The 22,134-nt window shown below is 49.9% G+C and overlaps 1 protein-coding gene across 1 annotated transcript in view; it reads left to right on the plus strand.

Moving 5' to 3' along the window:
- The window catches only part of Sema5b (semaphorin 5B), a 123,180-nt gene that overhangs the window by 96,495 nt on the left and 4,551 nt on the right, over nt 1–22,134 (plus strand). The window contains exons 5-14 of the mRNA XM_052740439.1: nt 7,522–7,584; nt 7,867–7,965; nt 8,397–8,610; nt 9,242–9,527; nt 11,873–12,008; nt 13,222–13,429; nt 13,545–13,752; nt 20,496–20,613; nt 20,741–20,922; nt 21,982–22,125. Coding sequence (XP_052596399.1) covers nt 7,522–7,584; nt 7,867–7,965; nt 8,397–8,610; nt 9,242–9,527; nt 11,873–12,008; nt 13,222–13,429; nt 13,545–13,752; nt 20,496–20,613; nt 20,741–20,922; nt 21,982–22,125 — 1,658 coding nt within the window. The remainder of the gene's footprint in view (nt 1–7,521; nt 7,585–7,866; nt 7,966–8,396; nt 8,611–9,241; nt 9,528–11,872; nt 12,009–13,221; nt 13,430–13,544; nt 13,753–20,495; nt 20,614–20,740; nt 20,923–21,981; nt 22,126–22,134) is intronic.

Genomic DNA, 22,134 nt, shown 5'->3' on the forward strand with positions numbered 1-22,134 from the left:
TAAACAGAAAGGCTGGAACCAGGACTCCTCATCCATCTCCTTCACCCAATAAAAGAGGCTGAGACCTCTTCTGCAGAGTCCCAATGGAGAGTTCATGTTTAGAGTCTATAGGAAGGGTGGAGGGCACTCATGGGGGTATGGGTCTAGAATGAAGAACTCAAGTTTAAACCTTTCGCCTTCCCTGCTCCCAGGCTGGAGAATGAAGAAATCTTTGCTGGAGAAACTCAATGAGTTCAGAGACCAGACCTCTAGAGTATGACAGAGATGGGGTTCCTGGGGGGAAGCTTAAGAGAGACACGCCCCCATAAGCACCTAAGAAGTCTACTCATAAAGTTCCCAGTGTAATGTTTGGTACTTAAAAGCAATTGTTCATGGTGTAAAATAGCACACACATGAGAAAACAATAGCACAACAAACCAGAGCACTCAGTATTAGGTCAGGGTGACACTTGTTACATCTAGGGTCCCCACCTCCCTGTCAGGAGTCATTTGAAGCAAATCTCAGACATACCACACCAATCATGATTTCAGTACACAGAGCATGAGATGGAGTGCAGTGGGAAAGCCCTGGCCTAGCATGGGGAAGGTTCTAGATTCCATCCCCAGCATTATAAAAAACTTAATTGAAATAATTAAAGCAGAGAAGAGGAAAACGTGGAAGGGAGGGAGGGAGAAAGGACAGAGAGAGAAGTCTGGGTGGGATGGTTTACACTCATAATCCCAGCAGACTGAGGCAAGTTCAAGGCTAGCCTGGGCTATGATATCATATCTCAACGAGAGAGAGAGAGAGAGAGAGAGAGAGAGAGAGAGAGAGGACTTCACTATACATTTCTTAATGATAAGGATTACTTTTAAGTGACTTAGAAATATTTTCATATCACTAAATTCTGAAGTTTTCCTAATCATATCATAAAATTTCAATACAGAGCTGGGGACATAATTCAGTGGTAGAGCTATTGCCTAGCACGTGTGAAGCTATCCCCAGGACAGTAAAAAGAAAAAAAAGTCACAATACTTTTGGATCCAAATACACTACAGCTTCTAAAATGTCTCTTAAGTCTCCTTAAACAATGTTTCTTCATTTTCTTTCTTTGTGTGATTTATTTATTGAAGAAACCTGGTCATGTGTCTAATAGTTTCCTGATTTTTCTGACTACAATCTGGGTGGCATAATTTATGTTCTGTCCCTGCATCAGATGTTCATTGATTGTTACAGGCTTCATCAATTTGGACTCTGGCAAGATTACTGCATAGGTGCTGGATATTTTCCTCGGGAGGTACATAGAATCTCTGTCTGTGGTATTGATGATCATTTCCTAGCTCCATCTACTCTTTGGTGTTACAGTATATTGACTAGATTGCATCTATAAAGCCAATTCCTTTGTTATTTCATTACCCAACAATACATTTGTGCACCAAAGGCAAGCTAAGGGTTTGCTAAATGTTTCCCACAGGTTCACATTTGAATGTTTTGTCCTTGGGTAATGGCACTGTTTTGGCAAATTGTGGGACATCTAAGAGGTGGATCCTTGTCGGAAGTATGAATCACTGGGGGCAGGCCTTGCCGTTTACAGGCCTGCTGTCTGGTTCTTGGCCCTTCCAGATGTGAGCAAGCTCCCACTGCTGCGACCTCGAGACATAAAGCACCGTGCCTTCCCTGCCGTGATCGACCATACTCATCGACAGTTGAAGACAAATAAAACTTTCCGCCACGAAGTTGCTTTAGCTGGGCAAGAGAAGCAACTGAATAGCATACACTAATATAGAAGAGAAAGTCATCCCCTCGCCACTCCCTGACTTCTTCTGAGGGTTCTAGCTGGATGGGAACCAAAAACTACAAGACTGGTTAACCAGAGAAAACCATACATGTTTTCATGATTCACACATAATGGGAGATCTCTACACAACAACGAAATCCAAATAAATGACCAAAGCAAGAAGCTTTTATATTTTTAAACAACAAACAATGGGTTTATACGGTCTAAATTCTTAGGAATGGCGCTAAGATGCATTGAGGGGAGTGTAAAAGTTTGTTGGAGAAATGTTATTTCCAGTGAGTTACTTATTTTAATTGCTGTCCTAGCTCCCACCAGTCTGTGGTAATGAAAGCTATTGTCCTATTCTGGTACGGAGAGGATTCCTCTGCCATAAGACACTTCATGGTTTGCCGCCTGTAGGAAAAGTAAAGCAAAATGGTCCTTTCTAAAGTTTCAATTCCTCGGGTGATTTCAACTTGAAACAATCAATATACCAACTTGACACACTGTTGCAGGACATGTCCTATACCCTTTCAGTATTCTGCTGTTGTGTGCTGGTTTTCTGTGAAGAGCTGGCTCGCTAGTACCTTTCAATAGTAGGTTATCTATCTATCTCTCTGTCTATCCATCCATCCATCCATCCATCCACCCATCCACCCATCCATCCATCTGTCCACCCACCCATCCATCCAGCCATCCATCCATCCATCCATCCATCTATCTATCATCTTTTGCGGCAGGGTCTTGTGTATTCCAGGCTAGCCTCGAACTCACTTATGTGGCTAAGGATGATGGTGAAGTGCTGATCCTCCTGCTTCCATCTCCCAAGTGCACCTCCATGCCACTGTGATGCAGCACTAGGTAGGGCTGTAAGCCAGGGCTTTGTGGATGCTAAGCAAGCCCTCTCCCCAGTGAGTTGCATCCCAGCCTCTCATTTGTTATTATTTCAGAGTCCCGAGTTTACACTTGTTGACGGTGTTTCCGTCCATGGCTGCTGTTATCTTTCTTAGCTACCCCATCTGTCACAGCGGGAGGCCTCTTCAAGTCGGCTTCCGGGTCCTCTCTGTCTAATTCTATCTAGTTAGTGCGGCGTCCTAGCATTCTGGAACGACAAGATGTTCTAAGCTTGCCTTGTGCATTTACTACCCTGGATGGAACCAGCCATTTCTTCAAGAAGACTTGGTTCTTTTCAGTGGAAAATACCTAGCGGCTTTTAAAAAAATGCGCACAAATAGTCAAAAACCATCAACTCGGGGAAAGCCTTAAAATAAAAGGGAAGACCAAAATAAACCTGAAACGACACAAGCTGCAAGCAGCGGAGAATATACAAGAAACAGAAAGCATTTTAAGTCCAGTTACAAACTAATTTGTATCTCCTTACACATGGAAAATGTTTTTATAAAGCAGTAAGTTGAAAGTATGACAGCTAGCATTGCAATTAGGAAAATAAGAATTGAAGGATTCAAAGATAAAAGTTGAAGACAAGTCTACCAAAATCAGAACAGTAGGATCAAGGAGTGAAAACTAGGGAATGCCAGAAAGCTAGAGACTGTACCAAGGCAGGTGGGTCAACTTGGGTTGGATTAATACACTTCCCAAAATAAAGACAGGGAAGGGTGAGGAAGAAAGGGAAAAAGAAAGTAAGAAAATTTGCTAAGACCAAGGCCAAGTCTTCAAGTCAAAAGTGACCCAAACTTACATCAAATTAAAAGCCCTGTTTTTAAGGGGGGGCGGGGAACATAAAGCTTCCAGAGTGTTAGCATTCAGACCTGCCCCTCAGGGACCCAGCCAATGAGCAAGCAATACTTTGGTGAGCCCAGTGTCCTAACAATGTCAGTCATCTTAGGACATAAAGTCCTCTTTAAGAGAAGCCCCGCCCCCTCCCTTCCTCTCTCTTGCCAGGAGTTAGCGCCCACCTCCACTTCCTCTCTTCCCTTTTCTCTTTCCCTTCTTTCTGCTTTCCCTCTCTTCCCTTCTCCCTTCCCCCCAACAAAACTTTCCACATGAGTGCTATCGCATGGCGTGAGTGCGTGCCCCTTGGCCCCAACCCGCCAAGGCTGCCTCTGTGCCGATTTTAAAATACAACACAGAGTCTAAAGAAAACAGAATGGCCTTCTTCTGACAGATGAGGAGGAAGAATTACACCAGATTCTTCAGGTGATCCCAGAATAGAGAAGACAATGGATAGATGTTTATAAAACTGGGTGGGGGCTATAGTCACTTAGAATTCTGCATGAAAACCATCAGTATGAAGAAAGAATCAATCAGACACAAGGGAACTCTAAAAACTGATCCACAATGTTCCTTCTTAGGAAGATACTAGAGTTGTATACCACCAAAGTAAGCAAGCAAATCAAGAACCAAGGCAATGTGGCTTCGGGAAGCAGAAGAGAGGCGAGGCCCTGGTTTTAGCCAGCAGGAGGCCTCACAAGCAGTGAGTTGGGTTCACTAGGAGGATGGGGTATGAAGATGAGGAAGGAAACCAATAGATTATCAGAATCACTTGTGCACACAGAAAGGATATGGAAGGGCATTTCTTTTGGAACATTTGAGAAAAATCAATGGAGAAGGTTGTTTGAGAAAGGAAACCGCCTCTGATTATGAGTATTTGATTGACTTTCGGATAACCATTTTTACAGTTTAATGAGTCTGAAGTCAGGGGTGTCTCCCAATGGACAGCGTCTTGCAGTCATGCTAGCCACTGTTACACTTCGGTCCTGATGTAGTTGTTGTAGCCTGAGCAGGTGTCATTATTCATGCCGTCTGACTGTGGCCAGCAGCAGTCCCTTTGGCACGACAGTCTTGGGAAGAGCCTACAAGAAAGACGGATCTGGATGGGTCAGAGACCTGTGGACGCCTCTGGTGAGATCAAGAGAGGATTGCATCCAGACTTGGAGACCAGTCAGTGTCTCAGAAGAAAGTCCTGCAGACCAGAGCGAAGCGCTCTGAGAATCCCTGCCTTGCTGACCCCTGGGTAGTTCAACGAATGATGTTCTAGATAAAAGAAAAGCAGCAATATAAAAAGTGACAGTTCCAAATAGAAAGGAATTCAGAAGAGGCGTGCACTGAGTGTAAGAGGGTTAAAGACACTTAGATTTATGGATGTTTCCTTCTTTTTTAATGTGCAAGATCAATATGTGATAGAAACACATCTCAATAAGAGCACTTCCAATAAGTTTACATTAAAATTTTAGGCGATGAAAGTGTTGACTGGCAGCATATTTTCTTTCAATGTGATTTGAGTCACCGATCAGTGGCTTACCATCAGGGAACTCTGAGGCACTAGCTGGTTGGAGGGAAGAGTTTTTATGTATTTACAATAACGTGAATACCAATGTTGGATCTTAATTAAAATACAAATTGTTGAGGAAGGACAGATACAAGGGAGTTGTAGATGTGCTCTGGGCTGGGGTAAAAATGGAGACAGACAAGCGGGAGAGCTTTTCCGGTCTAAAACTGAGTGTGAGATGGATTTACATATTTAGGACTTTTAGGGTGTGTGTGTGTATGTGTGTGTGTGTGTGTGTGTGTGTGTGTGTGTGTATGTGTGTGTGTGTGCAGGTGCTCAGGGAGGCCAAAAGAGGGTATCAGATCCCCTGGAGCTGCATTTACAGGTGAATGTAAGCCACTCAGTGTGAGTGCTGGGAACCGAACCCCATCCTCTGCAAGAGCAGCAAATGTTAACTGCTGAGCAGTCTCTCCAGCCATGGGGTGTAGGTTTTTAACAGCTACAGCTGGGAAGTGGTTGCTGTAGGGCAAAGCCACTGCAGCATGGAAGGAGTGGTTACTAGGGGAGTTGTTAATAATTTTTTATGTTTTTAGAAATTGCACATCGTTACTTTGATAAAAAAATAATTTTCAAATAAAAACGACTCTGGAAAGCCCTTTCTGTGCTGTTACTGTTATAAACATGCATGTTCTTGTTGGACCATATGGTCTAACTTTTGTTTCATGGAATCTGCTGACTGTGACGGGAGGCAGAAGGCTCCTGAGTGCCTGGATCGGTGGTCTGCTCTGCGGCTTGTTCCTTACCAGCATTGTGACCTTGATCAGACCGTTCAACCCCACTGGCTTTAGTTTTCTCCCTTACAATGAAGGTCAAAGAGAGAAGGCCAAGTCCCTGGCATGTGTCTGTGCCATTGCTGAGTTCCGTACGACCTTAACTTCCCCCTTAAGAACAGGCTGGCCCCTTCAATGTGCCCCATGCAGGAACCCCAAGGCTCTGTGCAGTTTGCCATCAGCTACCTATTGTCTGTGGCTCAGTGTGTGTGTGGGAAGGGGGTCATTGACCCTTCCCGCCCCCAGAAACCCCAAGAACTCTTATCTATCCTCTTCTCTTCTGTGGGGCGTAACCTGGGACCTGATGGGTCCTAGGGTAACAATGCTTTATCATTTCCGTCCAGATGAACCCTGACCCTAAAGGTCATCTGCCTTCTTTAAAGCTGAGAAGCCGACCTAGAGGGGCAGACCCAGCCCGCCTAGTGGAGACCAGCTCCTGGGTGCAGGTGCTTGCGGGGGTCAGGGGGCCAGTCTCTTTCTGCTCTAAGCAGCCATGCTTCTCTAGAGGTGACGGGCCAGTCTGGAAGGCAAGGAACAGCCCTGTGGCTCCCTCTTTGTCCCCAGCTTCCCATTGTCTAGCAAAGCAGCTTTGTGAGGAATTAGAGCCGAGTGTATGTGAGGGGGGATTGAGAGAGAGAGAGAGAGAGAGAGAGAGAGAGAGAGAGAGAGAGATCTGCTTACTCAGGCCTTCTAGGACAGGTTGTGTGGTTCATGTTTATACATCAGCGCTGTTGGCAGTTGCCTGTGTGAGAAGTATCACCTTTCCTTTCAGTGCTCTTCAGAGATGGGGAGAGAATAAACGGGGGGGGGGATCGATCCTGGGTGGAGACAGCCCTCTCCTAATGCTCTGAGCATGAGAAAGCTGTGTCTCCAGCCCCTAAGCCCACGGCATTGTGAATGATGCCAGAGTGAAGGAGGGCGGTGGACAAAAGCTTGGGTTTCATTCCCAGCGCTCTATAAAGTGGGAATCATGGAGATGCTTGTGACCCCAGAACTCAGAAGTCAGAGGCTGGGGGATCTGAGTTCAAGGTCCTCCTCAGCTTGTGTTTGCAAAAAGCAAACAAAATGGAAGAAGGGAACGGGAGACTTCACGGGAGGAGTAACTGGGGCGAGAGGAAGTCTTCATTTCCTGGAGCCAGCAGGGTAGAGGGCACAAACACACATAGCCTATGAAGACTCCTACCCATGGCCTACCACGCGCCTTCAACTGTCGCCAAGAACTCTGTGTCTACAGAGATTGAGGGGGAAACATAACGTGTTGCAGGGCTTTAGTGGGAAAATTACAACTCCTGTTTCTAAGAGTTCCAAAGTCTAACCTTCGGAAAGAGACCCAAGTTAGCCTCCCATTCCTTTGAGGGACTTCTGGAAGGCACATTTCCTGTCCCCAACCTGGGTGGTACTGAAAACCCTTCTTGGTCACTTCAAGCTTCAGAGCTGTCCCGGGGAGAGGCTCCCAGAAAGCTGTGAGGGGGCTAATGGAGCCCATGAAGTTGAAAGCAGGTCCCTAGGTGTCCCCACTCCAATCAGGCAGAGAAGGTGTTTGACTCAGGAACCACCCTCTAGTAAAAGACCTCGGGGTGAGAGTCTCTGGAAGCCCCTCAAATACCTCAGGTGCTGGGAGAGAAAGCCCTAACCTTCAGGCTGCCATCTACCCAAATGAGCAGTGTCCAGGAGCACACCAGATAATGTCCCTGTTCCTTCCGCAGGCTACAGAGTGGGCCTCCAGTGAGGACACACGTCGCTCCTGCCAGAGCAAAGGGAAGACTGAGGTACGTGCCGGAGGCAGCAGGGGCTCTTCTGGAAGCTTATGGTCAGATGTTGGGGGTCCTTGTGAGCATGAGGTCGCTTGCCCCAGAAGCCTGACTAGGATGAGGGTGAAGGGAGACAATGGATTCCCACAGACACAAGCTAGATCTCAGAGCAGCGTGGATCCAGGGCAGGGGCGTGGAAGGACATTCCTTGGCATCGATGATGCAGCCGTATGACGTAACCATGCCCAGAATTACACAGGCAGAGCTGTGGCCCGCCATTGTTTTTCCTTCCCACCTCAGGAGGAGTGTCAGAACTACGTGCGAGTCCTGATTGTTTCCGGTCGGAAGGTGTTCATGTGCGGCACCAATGCCTTTTCCCCAGTGTGCTCCAGCAGACAGGTGGGCTGTTGGGAGGGGCAGACAAAGTGGGGTATTGGGGGATGGTGTCTTACCCAGGCACACAGGCTTGGAGTGGAGGACTGAAAAATGTAGCAGGGTGGGTGGAGAATGTATGTCCGTGAAATATTAGGACAAACCAAAAAAAAAATCATTCTTCATCTGAAATTCAAATGGAACCTCTCTTCAGTATTTTCTTCGTTAGTCTTACTTGAAACAGCGATCTGGTGTCCAGTGGACACTCATAAAGGACCTCACCCTTTGTAATGGCTATGAGATCACAGAGGGGAAGTGATGAGGGTACTTGAGACATGGGGAGGGCGGGGGTGGGGGGGAGACAAAAACCAAGGGTCCCAGAGGAGACAGCTCTAAGGTGGAAACAACAGATGGTCTCAGGACCCCATGGTAAAGCTCTCCTCTCCCACTGTCTCCAGGTGGAGAACCTCAGCCGGACTATCGAGAAGATCAATGGTGTGGCCCGATGCCCCTATGACCCACGACACAACTCTACAGCCGTCATCTCCTCCCAGGGGGAGCTCTATGCCGCTACCGTCATTGACTTCTCAGGTCGGGACCCAGCCATCTACCGCAGCCTGGGCAATGGGCCACCGCTTCGCACTGCCCAGTATAACTCCAAATGGCTCAATGGTAAGGTGGCCCAGGCCTGGGGCAGGTCTGTCCTGCCTTCGAAACTCCATGGGCCTTTCCTGTCTCAGTTACTTCATCAATAAAGTGGATAGAGTTGGGGAGGTGTTTCCCCAAAGACCAAGACACACTGGGGCTGAGCCCCAGATGTCCCGAGGACCCAGAACAGACAAAGGGCAGGCTATTAGGGGAGAGAGTTAGAAATTGAATAGAGAAGGGCTTAAGGGAAGGAAGAAATTAGGAAGGAAATGAGGAGACAGTACTTCCTGTCTCTTGAGGTTGAATACATTTCTTCACTAACTAGCTGTATGGCCTTGAGCAAGGACCAAGCTGCTCTCTGCTGTGATGTTCTCATCTGTAACAGACAGCAGTCCTCGGACTTGCCTTCTATACTGTAGCGAGGATTAAATGGAGGAACCAATAAAGTCCTTATGATGGAGTACTTTATCCAGTGAAGTAACACTGTTAACATTAGCACAAGCAACAAATACGAGAGCTTCACTTTACGTGGAAGTGGGACCAGGCTTCCTTGGAGCCCCTGGGTCAGCGAGGATACGGTATTCAAGATGCCCGCCCGAGAATACTGACACAGCCAAGCCCTTCCTACTCCGCCTTCTTCTTTCCATCCCCACAGAGCCAAATTTCGTGGCATCCTTCGACATTGGGCTGTTTGCGTATTTCTTCCTCCGGGAGAACGCAGTGGAGCATGATTGTGGACGCACTGTGTACTCCCGGGTGGCTCGAGTGTGCAAGAATGACGTGGGGGGCCGTTTCCTGCTGGAGGACACGTGGACCACGTTCATGAAGGCCCGGCTCAACTGCTCCCGCCCGGGAGAGGTCCCCTTCTACTACAACGAGCTACAGAGTGCCTTCCACCTGCCCGAGCAGGACCTCATCTACGGCGTCTTCACCACCAACGTGTGAGTCCCCCACTCTGGTGCCCAGCTTCCCTATCATTCCAGGGCTTGCCCCACCTAGCCTGGCAGCCGGGTGGCTCAGCAGACCCTTTCTCAGAGTCTGGTGTCGTCTGCATCCACAAAGCAGAGGTCTCCTGGCTCCCGCAGCTGGCTGTTTGTGGCTTGCCACCTCTGGAGCGGTAAGGACCTGCTCTGAGTTGCTGGGAAGGGCAGGCCCAGGCCAGATGTGCAGAGAGGGAGGGGAGCTGCCTGATGGCTCCTAAAGGGAGAGTGTGCTGGTGAGGACAGTGATGAAGCCAGCATGGGGTGAATGGGCGGCAGCCCCAGGCACCAATTCTCCATGGTCCCTTCTAACCTACGTGCAGCAGCATTCCAAGAATCCTGCTGTCTCCTCCCTCCTGGCTACACCAGAACCTGCAAGCTGGCATCTGGCACCCCTGTTGTTTCCTTGGATGTGAGGAAAGGCAACCTTTCCAGGGATGTCAGACTCTCCTCTCCTGCTCCTCCGTGTGGAGGCTAACAAATCAAGTGATCTTCAGGTTAAGAGTGATGAATGGGCCCCACTGAGACTGAGGAAGGCCTTTGCAGCGGGGCATGCTGTGCAGGGTATTTTGTAAGGACATCAGGAGCTTGGTGAGCCACAGAGTGATGCCAGGTAGCAGGCGCTGGATGCCCCAAGTTGTCTACAGAAAGGACAGGCTGAGGCAGCAGTCGAGGATATGGGTAAGACTGGCAAGCAGCAGCAGAGAGGACCTCCTGGCCAGGGGACAGATATTCAGCACAGCTCACACAAGCCATGAGCTGAAAAGCTGCTGACCATGACTAAGTATGGCTGGCGTAGGTGTAGGAGTGTGAGTGACTGTGAGCAGAGAGCAAAAGGAGCTGGAGAGACATCAAGGAAAAATAAACGGTTTATTGTCTAACCCCTCCATGCCAGGTGCCTGTCCTGGGGTGGGGCGGGGGTGGACAGCAGTGAGCAAAAGCAGCCACGGCAATGCCATGAAGGGGGTGACAGTCTAGAGTGGGCAAGGCTATTTTGAGCAACCCATTTTAACCTTGCTAACTCCTACAGAGGGAGAAAGTGGGGTACAGGGTGGCGATCACAGGAGGCTTCCTTTGGGAAGTGAAATTCCTGGGATCTGAAGGGCATTCCAGCCCCCATGCCATAAATTGTGCGAAGCTTTGGGTGGATGGGAAAAAAAAGTTCACGTACTGAGAAGAAGCCAGTGTGACAGGAGTATTGAAGGAACAGAAGGTAGATGGGAGAGAATAAGGCTGCGGGGGGGGGGGGGGGGGGAGTCCCAGGGGCCTTGTAGACTGTTCTTGGGGTTTTGATCTTTACCCTGTGGACAAGCAGACATTACTGGGGGATTTGAAACAGGCCGTTGAGCAGCTAGGTGTAAATTTGAGGACTTTCATGCCGGCTGCTCTGTGCAGAAGGGATTAGGAGCCTTTCCGGGCTGAGGGGAGACCAGCAGAAGGATAGGTCAGGACTCAGGGGGACAGGGGGGTCTGGAACCAGGATAATGGACACATTTGGGAGAGAAACCAGTGCAGAGACGAGACTGGACAGGTGGATGTGACATCATCTTGTGACCTGGTCACTTCACATTCGTAGAGACCTATGATTCTGGGCCTGGAAGGGTTGTAGTGATTATCTAGTTCTGAGGAGTTGCAGGATGCAGCATAAACCAGTGGTATGTTACCCATCTATTTAATACATACATGCATACAGCAGAATAGATGGAATCAAATATCAAAGTATAACATATTTAGCTTGGATAGTATTGTTTCACAAGACTTCAATGTAGATGTAATATCAAATGTCTTCCTTCCTTCCTTCTTTCCTTCCTTCCTTCCTCCTTCCTTCCTTCCCTCCTTTCTTCTTTCTTTCTCTTTTTTTGAGACAGTGTTTCTCTGTGTAGCCCTAGCTGTCCTGGAACTCGCTCTGCAGACCAGGCTGGTCTCAAACTCACAGTTCTGCCTCTGCCTCCCAAGTGCTGGGATTAAAGGCATGCGCGGCCGCCACCCAGCTAAAATGTATTTCTTAATGTGGGATACTGACTGTGTTCCACCCCTCACTGAATAAGGGAAGGGGATGAAGTTCCACGGAGGGATGGATGCCCCCGTGCTTCTTGCCAATGGGATCCTCCTGTGGTAGGGTGGGAGAGTGTGAGGATTACCTACCCTTCACTGTGCAGAAGGTACCAGGCTCATCAGAGTCACCTCCTAACCTAGGGAGATTAGGAATGGTGGCAGACTGAGGGGCCTCTGAGGAGGATGCTTGGCCCACAGGGAGGGCCGAATCCCAAAGGAAGGGCCACATTCCACCACCTCTTGCCTTTTAGAAACAGCATTGCCGCTTCCGCCGTCTGCGCCTTCAACCTTAGTGCCATCTCCAGGGCTTTCAATGGCCCGTTTCGCTACCAGGAGAATCCCAGGGCTGCCTGGCTCCCTATTGCCAACCCCATCCCCAATTTCCAGGTACGGCTTCTCTTCCTTTGCCTCTCACCAGCCACAAATAGACTGCTCAGCACAGCCCCGATGCTCTAGGCTTTGGGGTCTGTGATGGGTCCCCAAGAGGGTGGTGACTCCTCGGACTGCTGTTAAGGAGATAGAGGAGAGGCAGGGTTAGGGAACCCACTCTTGTGGAATTGACTCCACAAGTCCAGAGAGACAGGGACCTCAACTCTACAAAGCAGGAGAGACCAGGAGGGTACTACACAGGTAGATTGTGGCCAGACTTTGGGGTTTTTATCAGAGATCATTCACAGTATGCGCACTAAGGGAACTAATTAATGCCTATAGGATCTCTGAATCCAGGCAGTGGTTGGGGCCGGCATGGTTGGTACATGCATCCCCTATTCTGTGATGGGAGAGCATAAAGGGCTGATGGCAGAATTTTTTTATTTATTTCTTTATTTTTGAGGAAGCTCTCACTGTGCTGCCCTGGCTGGCCTGGAACTCACTTTGTAGCCAAGGCTGACCCTGAACTCACAGAGTCCTCTTGCCACTGCCTCCTGTATGCTAGGGTTGAAGATGCGGGCCACCGCACCCAGCCTAGATGACTGACTTTCATGTCCTTCCAACTGCCTGTGCCAGGAGTGATGTGGCTTTGGGAAAGGCTGGGGCTTTTTCAGTTCAGCAATTCTGAGCCAGATCCAACCCAGTGATGTTGGGTAGGTCACCCAACTCCCTCAAATCTCTTATTTCCTTTGCTGGAACCAGGGACAGGACTATACTGGGTCATCCCTTCTGGGTCTGTGCAAGGGTTCTTGTGGTGCGCACTAAAAGGTGGCTGCCTTCCCGCTTTAAACTAGAAAACACGAACTTGGAGCCAGTAGGGATAAAGGAGAAAACACCTTGGCCCACTGTCGGGGGTGGGCGCCTATGAAGCAGTTTAAATTTACAGGATACCATTCACATTCAAATGATTTGTCTGGACAGACCCCTTTGCGTTCCTATCCTCTTCCCCAACCCTGGCAGGTCTCTCCTCCTCCATCTTCCCAGCCTCAATTTCTCCTAGTTTTAAAGAAAAAGCATCCTTCCCTGAAAGATTCAGGGGCCCAGAAAGAATGCTGGGGACCAGGAGTGTTGGAGAATTAGTGTCTACCCAAGGTCTTCATGGGTGGGAAGGATGCCATGGCAGTCCCTGCATGTGAGGACTGGGCTCCAGTGACTGGGTGCTTTGTGGCAGTGCGGCACCCTGCCAGAGACTGGCCCCAACGAGAACCTCACCGAGCGCAGCCTGCAGGATGCACAGCGGCTCTTCCTGATGAGCGAAGCCGTGCAGCCGGTGACACCAGAGCCCTGTGTCACCCAGGACAGCGTCCGCTTCTCACATCTCGTGGTAGACCTCGTGCAAGCTAAGGACACGCTCTACCATGTACTCTACATAGGCACGGGTGAGCCGGCCCCGGCCCATCTGCGCCGGCAGATGGGGAAGTGGTTGTTGCCGGGTGGGGAATCAGCTGCTTTGAACTGCCACTGGTTTCAAGGCCACTTTCCTCTGACCCGCAGAGTCAGGCACCATCCTGAAAGCGCTGTCCACCGCCAGCCGCAACCTGCGGGGCTGCTACCTGGAGGAGCTGCACGTGCTGCCCCCTGGGCGCCTTGAACCTCTCCGGAGCCTGCGCATCCTGCACAGTGCGCGTGCGCTCTTCGTGGGATTGAGCGACCGGGTGTTGCGGGTCCCTCTGGAGAGGTGCTTGACCTACCGTAGTCAGGGGTAAGCCAAGGCAAGAGAAGGGCCCCCGGGCGGTCTGCGGTGGTGGTGGTGGTGGTGGTGGTGGTGGTGGTGGTGGTGGTGGTGGTGGTGGTGGTGGCGGCTATCCTGCCAATCACATGCCTCAGAGGGAGATGGTGCTTAAGCGATGTGGCTTTCCAGTGAACCACTTGCCCTCGCATCCCTGTGAGTGTCCAGTTGGGTAGTGCCTTTGAACAAGTCACTTAACCTCTCCAAACGTTGGTGGCCTGCTCCTGAAACATCTTGGGAGGATTTTGGTAGTGTTATTCAGCCTTGTTGCTGCCTAAGGGAACCATGCACTTAGCGAATTGTGGTGGCTGTTGTTTTTTTTGTGTGTGTGTGTGGGCAACCCCATAGTTCTGGCCTGCCAGCCATCTCTGGCTCACTTGATTTGCTCTCGGGACCTTTAGTTCATTCAGAAAGAGAGATCTTGGCCTCCGAAACTGCAGCACTTCTTGCCCAGATGTGGGGCGGTGGGGAGATGATGCCTGGGTCAGCCCCAAGTCTTCAACTTTCTTGAAGGCACACCAGTCAGATGGGGCAGCCATGTGTAAGAACTGTAATGTTCCATTGCTTTCGGTCACATTAGCTTTAAGTAGAGCCACAGATTTGGCAGCAATGACACTAGTATTTAAGGGAGGAAGCCAAGGCCAAATGGAGCTGTGTCCCAGACTCCCAGCTCCTGAAGCCACCCTGGCTGCGTCCCTTCTCTGTATGATCATCAAAACAGCCACGTGGACTTCATGGCCTTTGCAACGGAGTCCTCCTGGCTGCACCATCTGTCCTTGGGATTTGGGAGACAAATGGGCTCCATGCTGCCAAGGGTTGCTCTCTGAGAGCACCAGGAGCTTGGACGGAGGCCTGCAGATGACGGAGGAGGAGGAAGGATGGACGCGTATAGGAGGCTGCTGGTGGAGGGTAGTCGCCAGAGCTCCTCTTGGCCCCCACATGTGGTTCCATCAGAGTGACACACATTTGCAAAGCCTTGCTGTGCACAGGGCGCCTTGCTAAGCTGTTAGTGTGAGGGGAGGCTTGTGTGACTCCATAACTGCAGCCTGCCACACTCTGCCAATCCAGTTAGGGAGAGAAACCCTGGCCTGGATCTACCACGTGGGGAAAGGCAGAAGGGTGTCTTGGGAAGAATGCGGATGGTAGAATTAGACACAAGTGGGAACCCACCTCAGCTCCACGCTCCATGAGCTGCATGATCTTAAGCAAACTGAGTAACCATTTTGAGCTTCAGTTCTCTTGCCAGGAAAATGAGAGATTTGATGGCACAGTGATGTTTTATTTTGGCAGAACTGTGAAGACCGGGCCTGGTACTCATGAAGGGCCCAGGCTCGCAAGTCATAAAGGATAGACAGTATCTTTATTCCTTTTTATTTTCTGCTTTTAGGAGGCTCCAGCCTCCTGGGCTCTCTGGCCTTGGGAATCTATGACACCTCTATGACACCAAATACACACAGCTCTGTTAGGCCAGAAAGCAGCGGCTACCTGCTGAGAGCATTTCCCTTGTTTCTTGGTCTCTTTAAATATGGTGTCGCTGTTAAACTTTTAACACACGCCTTATTCTCCAGGAGGTTATAAATCCTTGATGGAAAGCCCAGTAGCCCAGTATTTTTTATTCTTCACTAGGCAGCCCTGCCCAGCACAGGGTGACCTTCCTCCCAGGGCTGATGCTTCAGTCAACCAATTATTTGGCCTCAGAAGAGGCTGGTGCAGGGGAGTGGGCCTGGAGAGTGGATTGAGGCCAGCTGAGAATGTCATGGGAGAATTTTGACCTGAATCATGGTGGTGGCACCATGGGGTTAGAGTCTCAGACGATCCAGAGAGTTACTCGAGAGGGCAGGCCAGACTGCGGCTAGTAACCTTGTCGTGAGTCAGATGGCCATCTGTGATGGGTTAGTGTGGCTCCAGCCCACTGCAAAGCCATGGGTCTGTAGTGGGATGAGAGGATGGTGAGGAGCAGGGACAATTCCCCACTCGCAGGATCTCGCAGAGGAAGCCAGGAGCTTGGATAGTGTCCCCAACAGGCTGCCGTTCTGCAACAAGGTGCCAGAAGGTCAGCTCGGAGTCTTGTTTCCTGAGTTTGGCTTACAAGCTGCTGACGTGTACGGTGAAAATCCTGTCATAAAGCTAGAGGTGGGGGGCCCTCCACACACGTGCCATGGTAAGGGCATGCCTGCCCCCTACATAACATAAAAAAATAAATGTAATTTAAAAAAAAAAAAGGTAGATCTAAAACCTGGAAACTGCAGAATCTTATTATTGCAAAGCTAATAAAACGAGACAAGCAAGCACGTGCAGCCAACAAACTGTGCTCTACATGTGAGGGAGCCAAGTACCAATCACAGCGTATCAGAATTAGTGCTATCAAGGGGGCGGGGGTGGGGGGGGGCTTCGTTATGTTCCAGGCATTTCATGTCTGCCCCTGTTTCTTCCAAAGTTGTCGGGAAGATCAAAGTGGGTAAGCAGAGACACTCCCCAGCCTCCTCCTCTACCCAGCATCCAGGAGCTTGCCTCTACCTCCTTTAATCAAAGCAATCTCTGTTCCACATAACCAATACTCTGGCTTGGCCAGAGAGGAGCTAAGATGCTCAGTCCATGAGTTAGCCCTTTCCTCCTTCCTGTTGACCTTTCACCTCAACCCTGGCTCACTCACAGATACCCTCTGTCTGCCCCGTGGCTTCAGGGTTAGGCCCAGGCTCAATGGTGTCTCTTCCCAACCAGATCCTTGTTCTGGGCAGCCTTGAGTATTTGCTACTTCCTCCAAAGCACCATGATGCTGTTGCTACCCTGGACAGCTCCCCCCATGCACTATTGCTGCAGGGAGCTAGGATTCTCGGGCTTACAATGCCCACCATCCATCTCCGTCCTACTTGTGAGCCAGTGGAATAAACCTGTTCCCCTCTGTAACGGCTGCTTGAGACACTGCAGTAAAAAAGACACAGTGATGTATTATTGGCCTGATGGCTCTTTTCATGAAAGAACTCTAAATTCCTGCCACTTCCTTCAGTGACAGGCACTTCCATGCTCTTTAGCATGGAGCTTTCATTTTCTAAAGCACATTCCTTGTTCTGTTGGCTTTGAAGTGCCCTTTAGCCCAAAGACAGTGAGTGTGGACTCACCTGAGCCGCAGGAGTAGCCATCCCCTCTAGTTATTAGCAGGAGGAGGAGGAGGAGGAGGAGGAGGAGGAGGAGGAGGAGGAGGAGGCGGCACTGGCCCTGGAGAGAAGTCTCAAAGGCCTCTCAGACCAACGGGGTGGGCTCTCTGTAGAACATCTGCTGTCTTCTTTTTTCTCAAGACCTTAGTGAGTGAGTGGACTTGGGGTGAGAAAAGTGTGTCAAGTTTCTACTTTGTCTTTCTCCCCTGTCCCCTTATTCTGTCAGGACCTGGGAGGAAACAAGATCCCACTTGACTTGGGACCTTGACAAACATGGTCCTGGAGCAAAAGTTTTCCACCCTAACTCTTCACTGGAGATTCTAACACCATAACTATTCACTGACGTTTAAAGATTCTAACCCTGGACTTTTAGTTCCAGAGGCCCAGATGCAGGGAGGCGTTTTGTTCTGTTTGTATAAGTGTTTCAAAAGATGCCCAGGGAATTAGGATCTGCACTCAAGACTAGAAACAACTGCTTTAGACCCAGCAAGGCTTTAGGGAAAGAAGTAACATGAGGCATACTGGATTCCACCAGAATGTTTTGCTTTAGCCTTATAAACGCTGGTTCAACATTTCCATCCTTAATCAATCTCTCTGCTAGCAGACACTTGTTTTGTTGGGTAGAATCTTACTTTGGGGTTTTCAGGATGGTCTTGTCAACAAAGCACTTGCCTTGCAAACATGGGCACCCAAGTTCAACCCCCAACACCCACAAGAAAATCCCTGGTGTGGTGACTCCCACTTGTAATCTCCTCATTGAGGTGGAGATGGGAGGTTCCAGGGCTTGGTGGTCAGCAATCCAGCTTAATTAGTGAGCTCTGCATCCCAGTGAGAGACCCTGTTATAAAGGAAGTGGGTGTGTGACGCCCAAGGTTGTCCCCAAGCTTCTACACCCAAGTGCTCACATGCACGTCTGTGTGAGCATGCACACCACACACACAGAATCTTAGTTGTTATCTGTAACAAGTCATGGGCTCTATTGAGTTCCGACTGGCTGGATTTGATTCTTGTGGTCCAACTCTTAGTCAGTGAGCAGGATCTCAAAGCCATAGGCACCAATATTCTTTGTGCACTTGGATTGTTTTGAGCCCCACAATGTCCAGTTTGGTAAAATTCGGCCAGTGAAAAACCCTCAAATCAAACTGTTGGTCTCAGAGGCAAAATATGAGCATGCTTATGCTATAAAATGTATCATGTTGTCTTTGAGTGAGTAAAGAGGAAACATTCACAAGCCACAGACAAAGGAGTGCTCTGGATTCCTAGGTAGGCCACGATGTGCTCAGTGGGGTCCAATCAGGGCCTCTTCCACAGATGCCCAAAGCACCACCTGGATTATACAAGATCATGGGCCAGCCTGGAACATGGACTAACACTACTAAAAAGCCACAGGTGGGGGCCCTCTGCACACAAGCCATGGCATGAGCATGCCTGCCCCCTACATAACATAAACAAATAACAACAGGTAGATCTAAAACCTAGAAACTGCAGAATCCTATTATTGCAAAGCTAATAAAATGAGACAAGCAAGCACGTGCAGCCAACAAGCTGTGCTCTACATGTCAGGGAGCCAAGTACCAATCACAGCATTTCAGAATTAGTGCTGTCAGGGTGGGGAGGGGGCTTCAATTATTCCTTCTGTATTTGCATCTCTCTCTCTCTCTCTCTCTCTCTCTCTCTCTCTCTCTCTCTCTCTCTCTCTCTCTCTCTCTCTCTCTGCAAGGCCTCCTTTTCCCTCCAGTGAATGACATGACCTATTGAATTGCTAAATGTACAGAACTTACAGGAGCCTGGCATGGTGGCCTGTGGTTCTAATCCAAACACTTGAGAGGATGAGAAAGAGGATCGCTGGGAGTTTGAAGTCAGCCTGGGCTACCTAGTAAGATCCAGGCCAGTCTGGACAATAGAGTGAGACCTTATCTAGTAATTAACTGATTTATTAGTGAATCAATTAAACCATGGCTGACAAATGACTGTCCCTGAAGCTTCAAGAGAAAAGAAGAATCCCATCGCGAGGACAGCAAAAGCTGCAAGCTCTTGACTCTTGCGTGTATCCCGTTGGCTCTCAGCATCTTTGGCCACTGGGAAGGATCCTTTTGTGAGCTTGTGTGATGCTGTGAACTTACCTGCCCGTCTTCTTACTGTCTTTGTCCCTTCTCTAGGCCTCTCTCCTTTCCTCACCTCCATTTCTTGCCCCCCCCCCCCCCCCCCCCCCCCCCCCCCCCCGCCTTTGTGATCTCTCAACTTTCCCCAGCAGATCCCATCAGAACAGGGTAAAAGTGTGCCCTGGGGTGGCAGTGAGTTCACCGTGGGCCTGGAGGGGCCCCCTCCCTCTGCCTCCAGGATCTGGTACTCTTCAGTTAGCAGTGGACAGCACATCTTGACTCTGTAATCCCCACAGACTCTCTTCTTCCTCCTTGAAGTCCTCCTAGCAGAGATTTAACTTTCTTATTTAAAAAATGTAAACCACAAGAAAAGGAAGAAAGGAGCCCTGGAGTATAAGTGGAGGATTCTGGGGCATGCACTGGGGTGTGAACCACTGTCTTTTCTGGGACATTGCAGAAAGGCCAACCCTGTGGCCAGGGAAGGGTGGGGTAGCATCCTGCCCTAGTGGCTCAGCTTATTCTCCCAATGCTAAAGTGCTAGCCGCTGCTCTCTGGCCCCAAACAGCTCAAGCCTGGGGAAACACACAGGACCCTAGACTGTACCCAGCATCCTGAGTTTTGAGAAATGGGTCCATACACCAGTCAGGGTGTGAAGTGCAATAGGACTTCCAACTGGTTGGAGGATGGAAATTAGGGGGGATGACAGTTGGGAAGCCTAGGTCTGGGTCCAGTTCCACAAGGTACAATTTGTGTGATCGCTGGGAAACCTCCTCTCCCCTCTCCTTGGCTCCACGAAAAGATGGTTAGCCATCCTGGTGATTCACAACAGGACTTCCTTTAGCCTTGTCCTGGACTTCTAAAAACCACAGAGACTCGTGTTGGGGAGCGCTTGGGTACCACTGTTTCTTCAAGCTCCTCAGGAGATTTTCATAGGAGCCAGGCTTAAGAATATGCTCTGAGGGTCTGACAGGGAAGGGCTGTCTCTTTGCATTTCTGCAGACCACATCTCCTCCAGTGGTCCCAGGTGAGGAGCAAGGGGTCCCTTCAGCTCAGGAGAAAACAGTCTAGTCTCTTGACTAAGTCTGAGTCTTTGCCGAGCTCTCTGAGTTTCCTCCTACCTGATGGAACAGTAGCAGCCTACCTCACTGGGTTATTGCACCCGAACTCATTCATGCTTCTGCACGTGCTTTAAATGGGTCCAGGCCCACAGCAAGGACACAGTGAACTTAGCTGTTTTCTTTTCCATCTTTCTGGTGCTGGGGATGGAACCCAGGGCCCTGTACTTGCTGAGCAAGCGCTCCACCGCTGAGCTAAATCCCTAACTTTGAACTTAACCTTTTTCATAGAGGAAAACCAGGATAGAAAGAGGTGCCCAAAGTGGGCTTGCCAGGTGCTTTCTAGAGACAAAGCTGAGACTGGGAAGCCAGTAAGCTTGAGTCTCAGGACCTCCATCTGGCAGGGCATGCCTGGCAGCGCGGGACCCATACTGCGGCTGGGACGGGAAACGGCAACATTGCAGCACACTGGAGGACAGTTCCAACATGAGCCTCTGGATCCAGAACATCACAGCCTGTCCTGTGAGAACCCTTGTGTGCCCTCCCCTAGCCCTTCCCCTCCATGCCAGCCACGACTCCCCATCAGTATATGCCCTCCCCTGCCTTTGCCTTGTGTGACAGAAGTCTTGCCCCTTATATGAGTCTGCAGGTGCGGAATGTGACACGGGACGGGGGCTTTGGCCCGTGGTCACCATGGAAACCGTGTGAGCACTTAGATGGAGACAACTCGGGTTCTTGCCTGTGCCGGGCCAGATCCTGTGACTCCCCAAGGCCCCGCTGTGGGGGCCTGGAATGCCTGGGGCCAGCCATCCATATCGCCAATTGCTCCAGGTATGTGAGTGAGGACAGGGTTTGTATAGTGTCTGCTTAGGACTCATGGAGAGAACTGGGGACATGGGGCATCTCACCCAGGTGTTTACACTTCAGTGCAGTACTGGGGACTGGACAGGAAGCTATTGATTGTCTGAGGCAGGAAATGTGAGCACTAGGAGAGTTTTCACGTCAATGGAAGAAGAATCTCTTCCTCATGGCAGGAATTCGGAAAGAAAGACTGGACAGGCATGCCGAAAGCTAGCTGCATTCAGCTTTGCTGTTCCAAACTTGAGGGACAGCATGAGAGGGTGATGATCCCAGGCTGCGCCGTCTAGAGGCATGACCTCGGACAGACCTCTAGCTACTCTTTTTAAAATAAGGAATGCAATACCCACCTGAGAGTTGCTGAGAAGGTTAAAAGAGATACTGCATGTTAGGAATTATACTGCCTGGTACTTGGGAATGGCATAAAATGGTTATTATCACAACTAACCCATAATTTTAGAGACTCTTAAAATATTATTTTATCTACATTCATTAATTTAACCCTCACAGCAACCTCGAGGGGTCAGAATTCAGCCATTAGTCTTATTTTAAGGATAAGGGTACCAGTACGCAGGGTAGTCCAACTTTGGTCACTGAGGTCAACTTGGGCATGGATGTCTGCAGCGGGGGAAAGCTAATGCAGGGGAGAAGCGGGGAGAGTGAGGTCTAAGAGGAGGCTTGGGTATCTGAGAAGGGGGAAAGGAAGGTTTCAGGATGGAATGGTAACTGAGACCTCTAAAGAGTGTGTCCTTTTGCCTGTCTGTGTAGGGGCCCGGCCCTATCACTGTGTCCTTGGCCCTGAGCACAGCCTGATAAATGGAAGAAGGCTCTCAATACATATTTGAGGCATGAATGAGCAAACGGATGAATGCACGAATCTGCCTGAGCCAGCCTGGTTAGGAGCTGATATTTTCTGTCACTGTCTCGCCAGTCCTGACAACAATACAAAATCCATCTGCCCCAGATGCAGCCCAGATCTATGAAGCTCGGGCTCAGAGGGGCATGTGTCTCTGTCCCCTCCCACTCCACCAGGAATGGGGCGTGGACCACATGGTCATCGTGGGCACAGTGCAGCACGTCCTGTGGGATCGGCTTCCAGGTCCGTCAGCGAACCTGCAGCAACCCCGCGCCCCGCCACGGGGGCCGCATCTGCGTGGGCAAGAGCCGGGAGGAGCGGTGAGCTAG

The sequence above is a fragment of the Peromyscus californicus genome, unplaced genomic scaffold, assembly GCF_007827085.1.
Source record: "Peromyscus californicus insignis strain IS unplaced genomic scaffold, ASM782708v3 Scaffold_16__1_contigs__length_79575227, whole genome shotgun sequence".
NCBI lineage: Eukaryota > Metazoa > Chordata > Mammalia > Rodentia > Cricetidae > Peromyscus > Peromyscus californicus.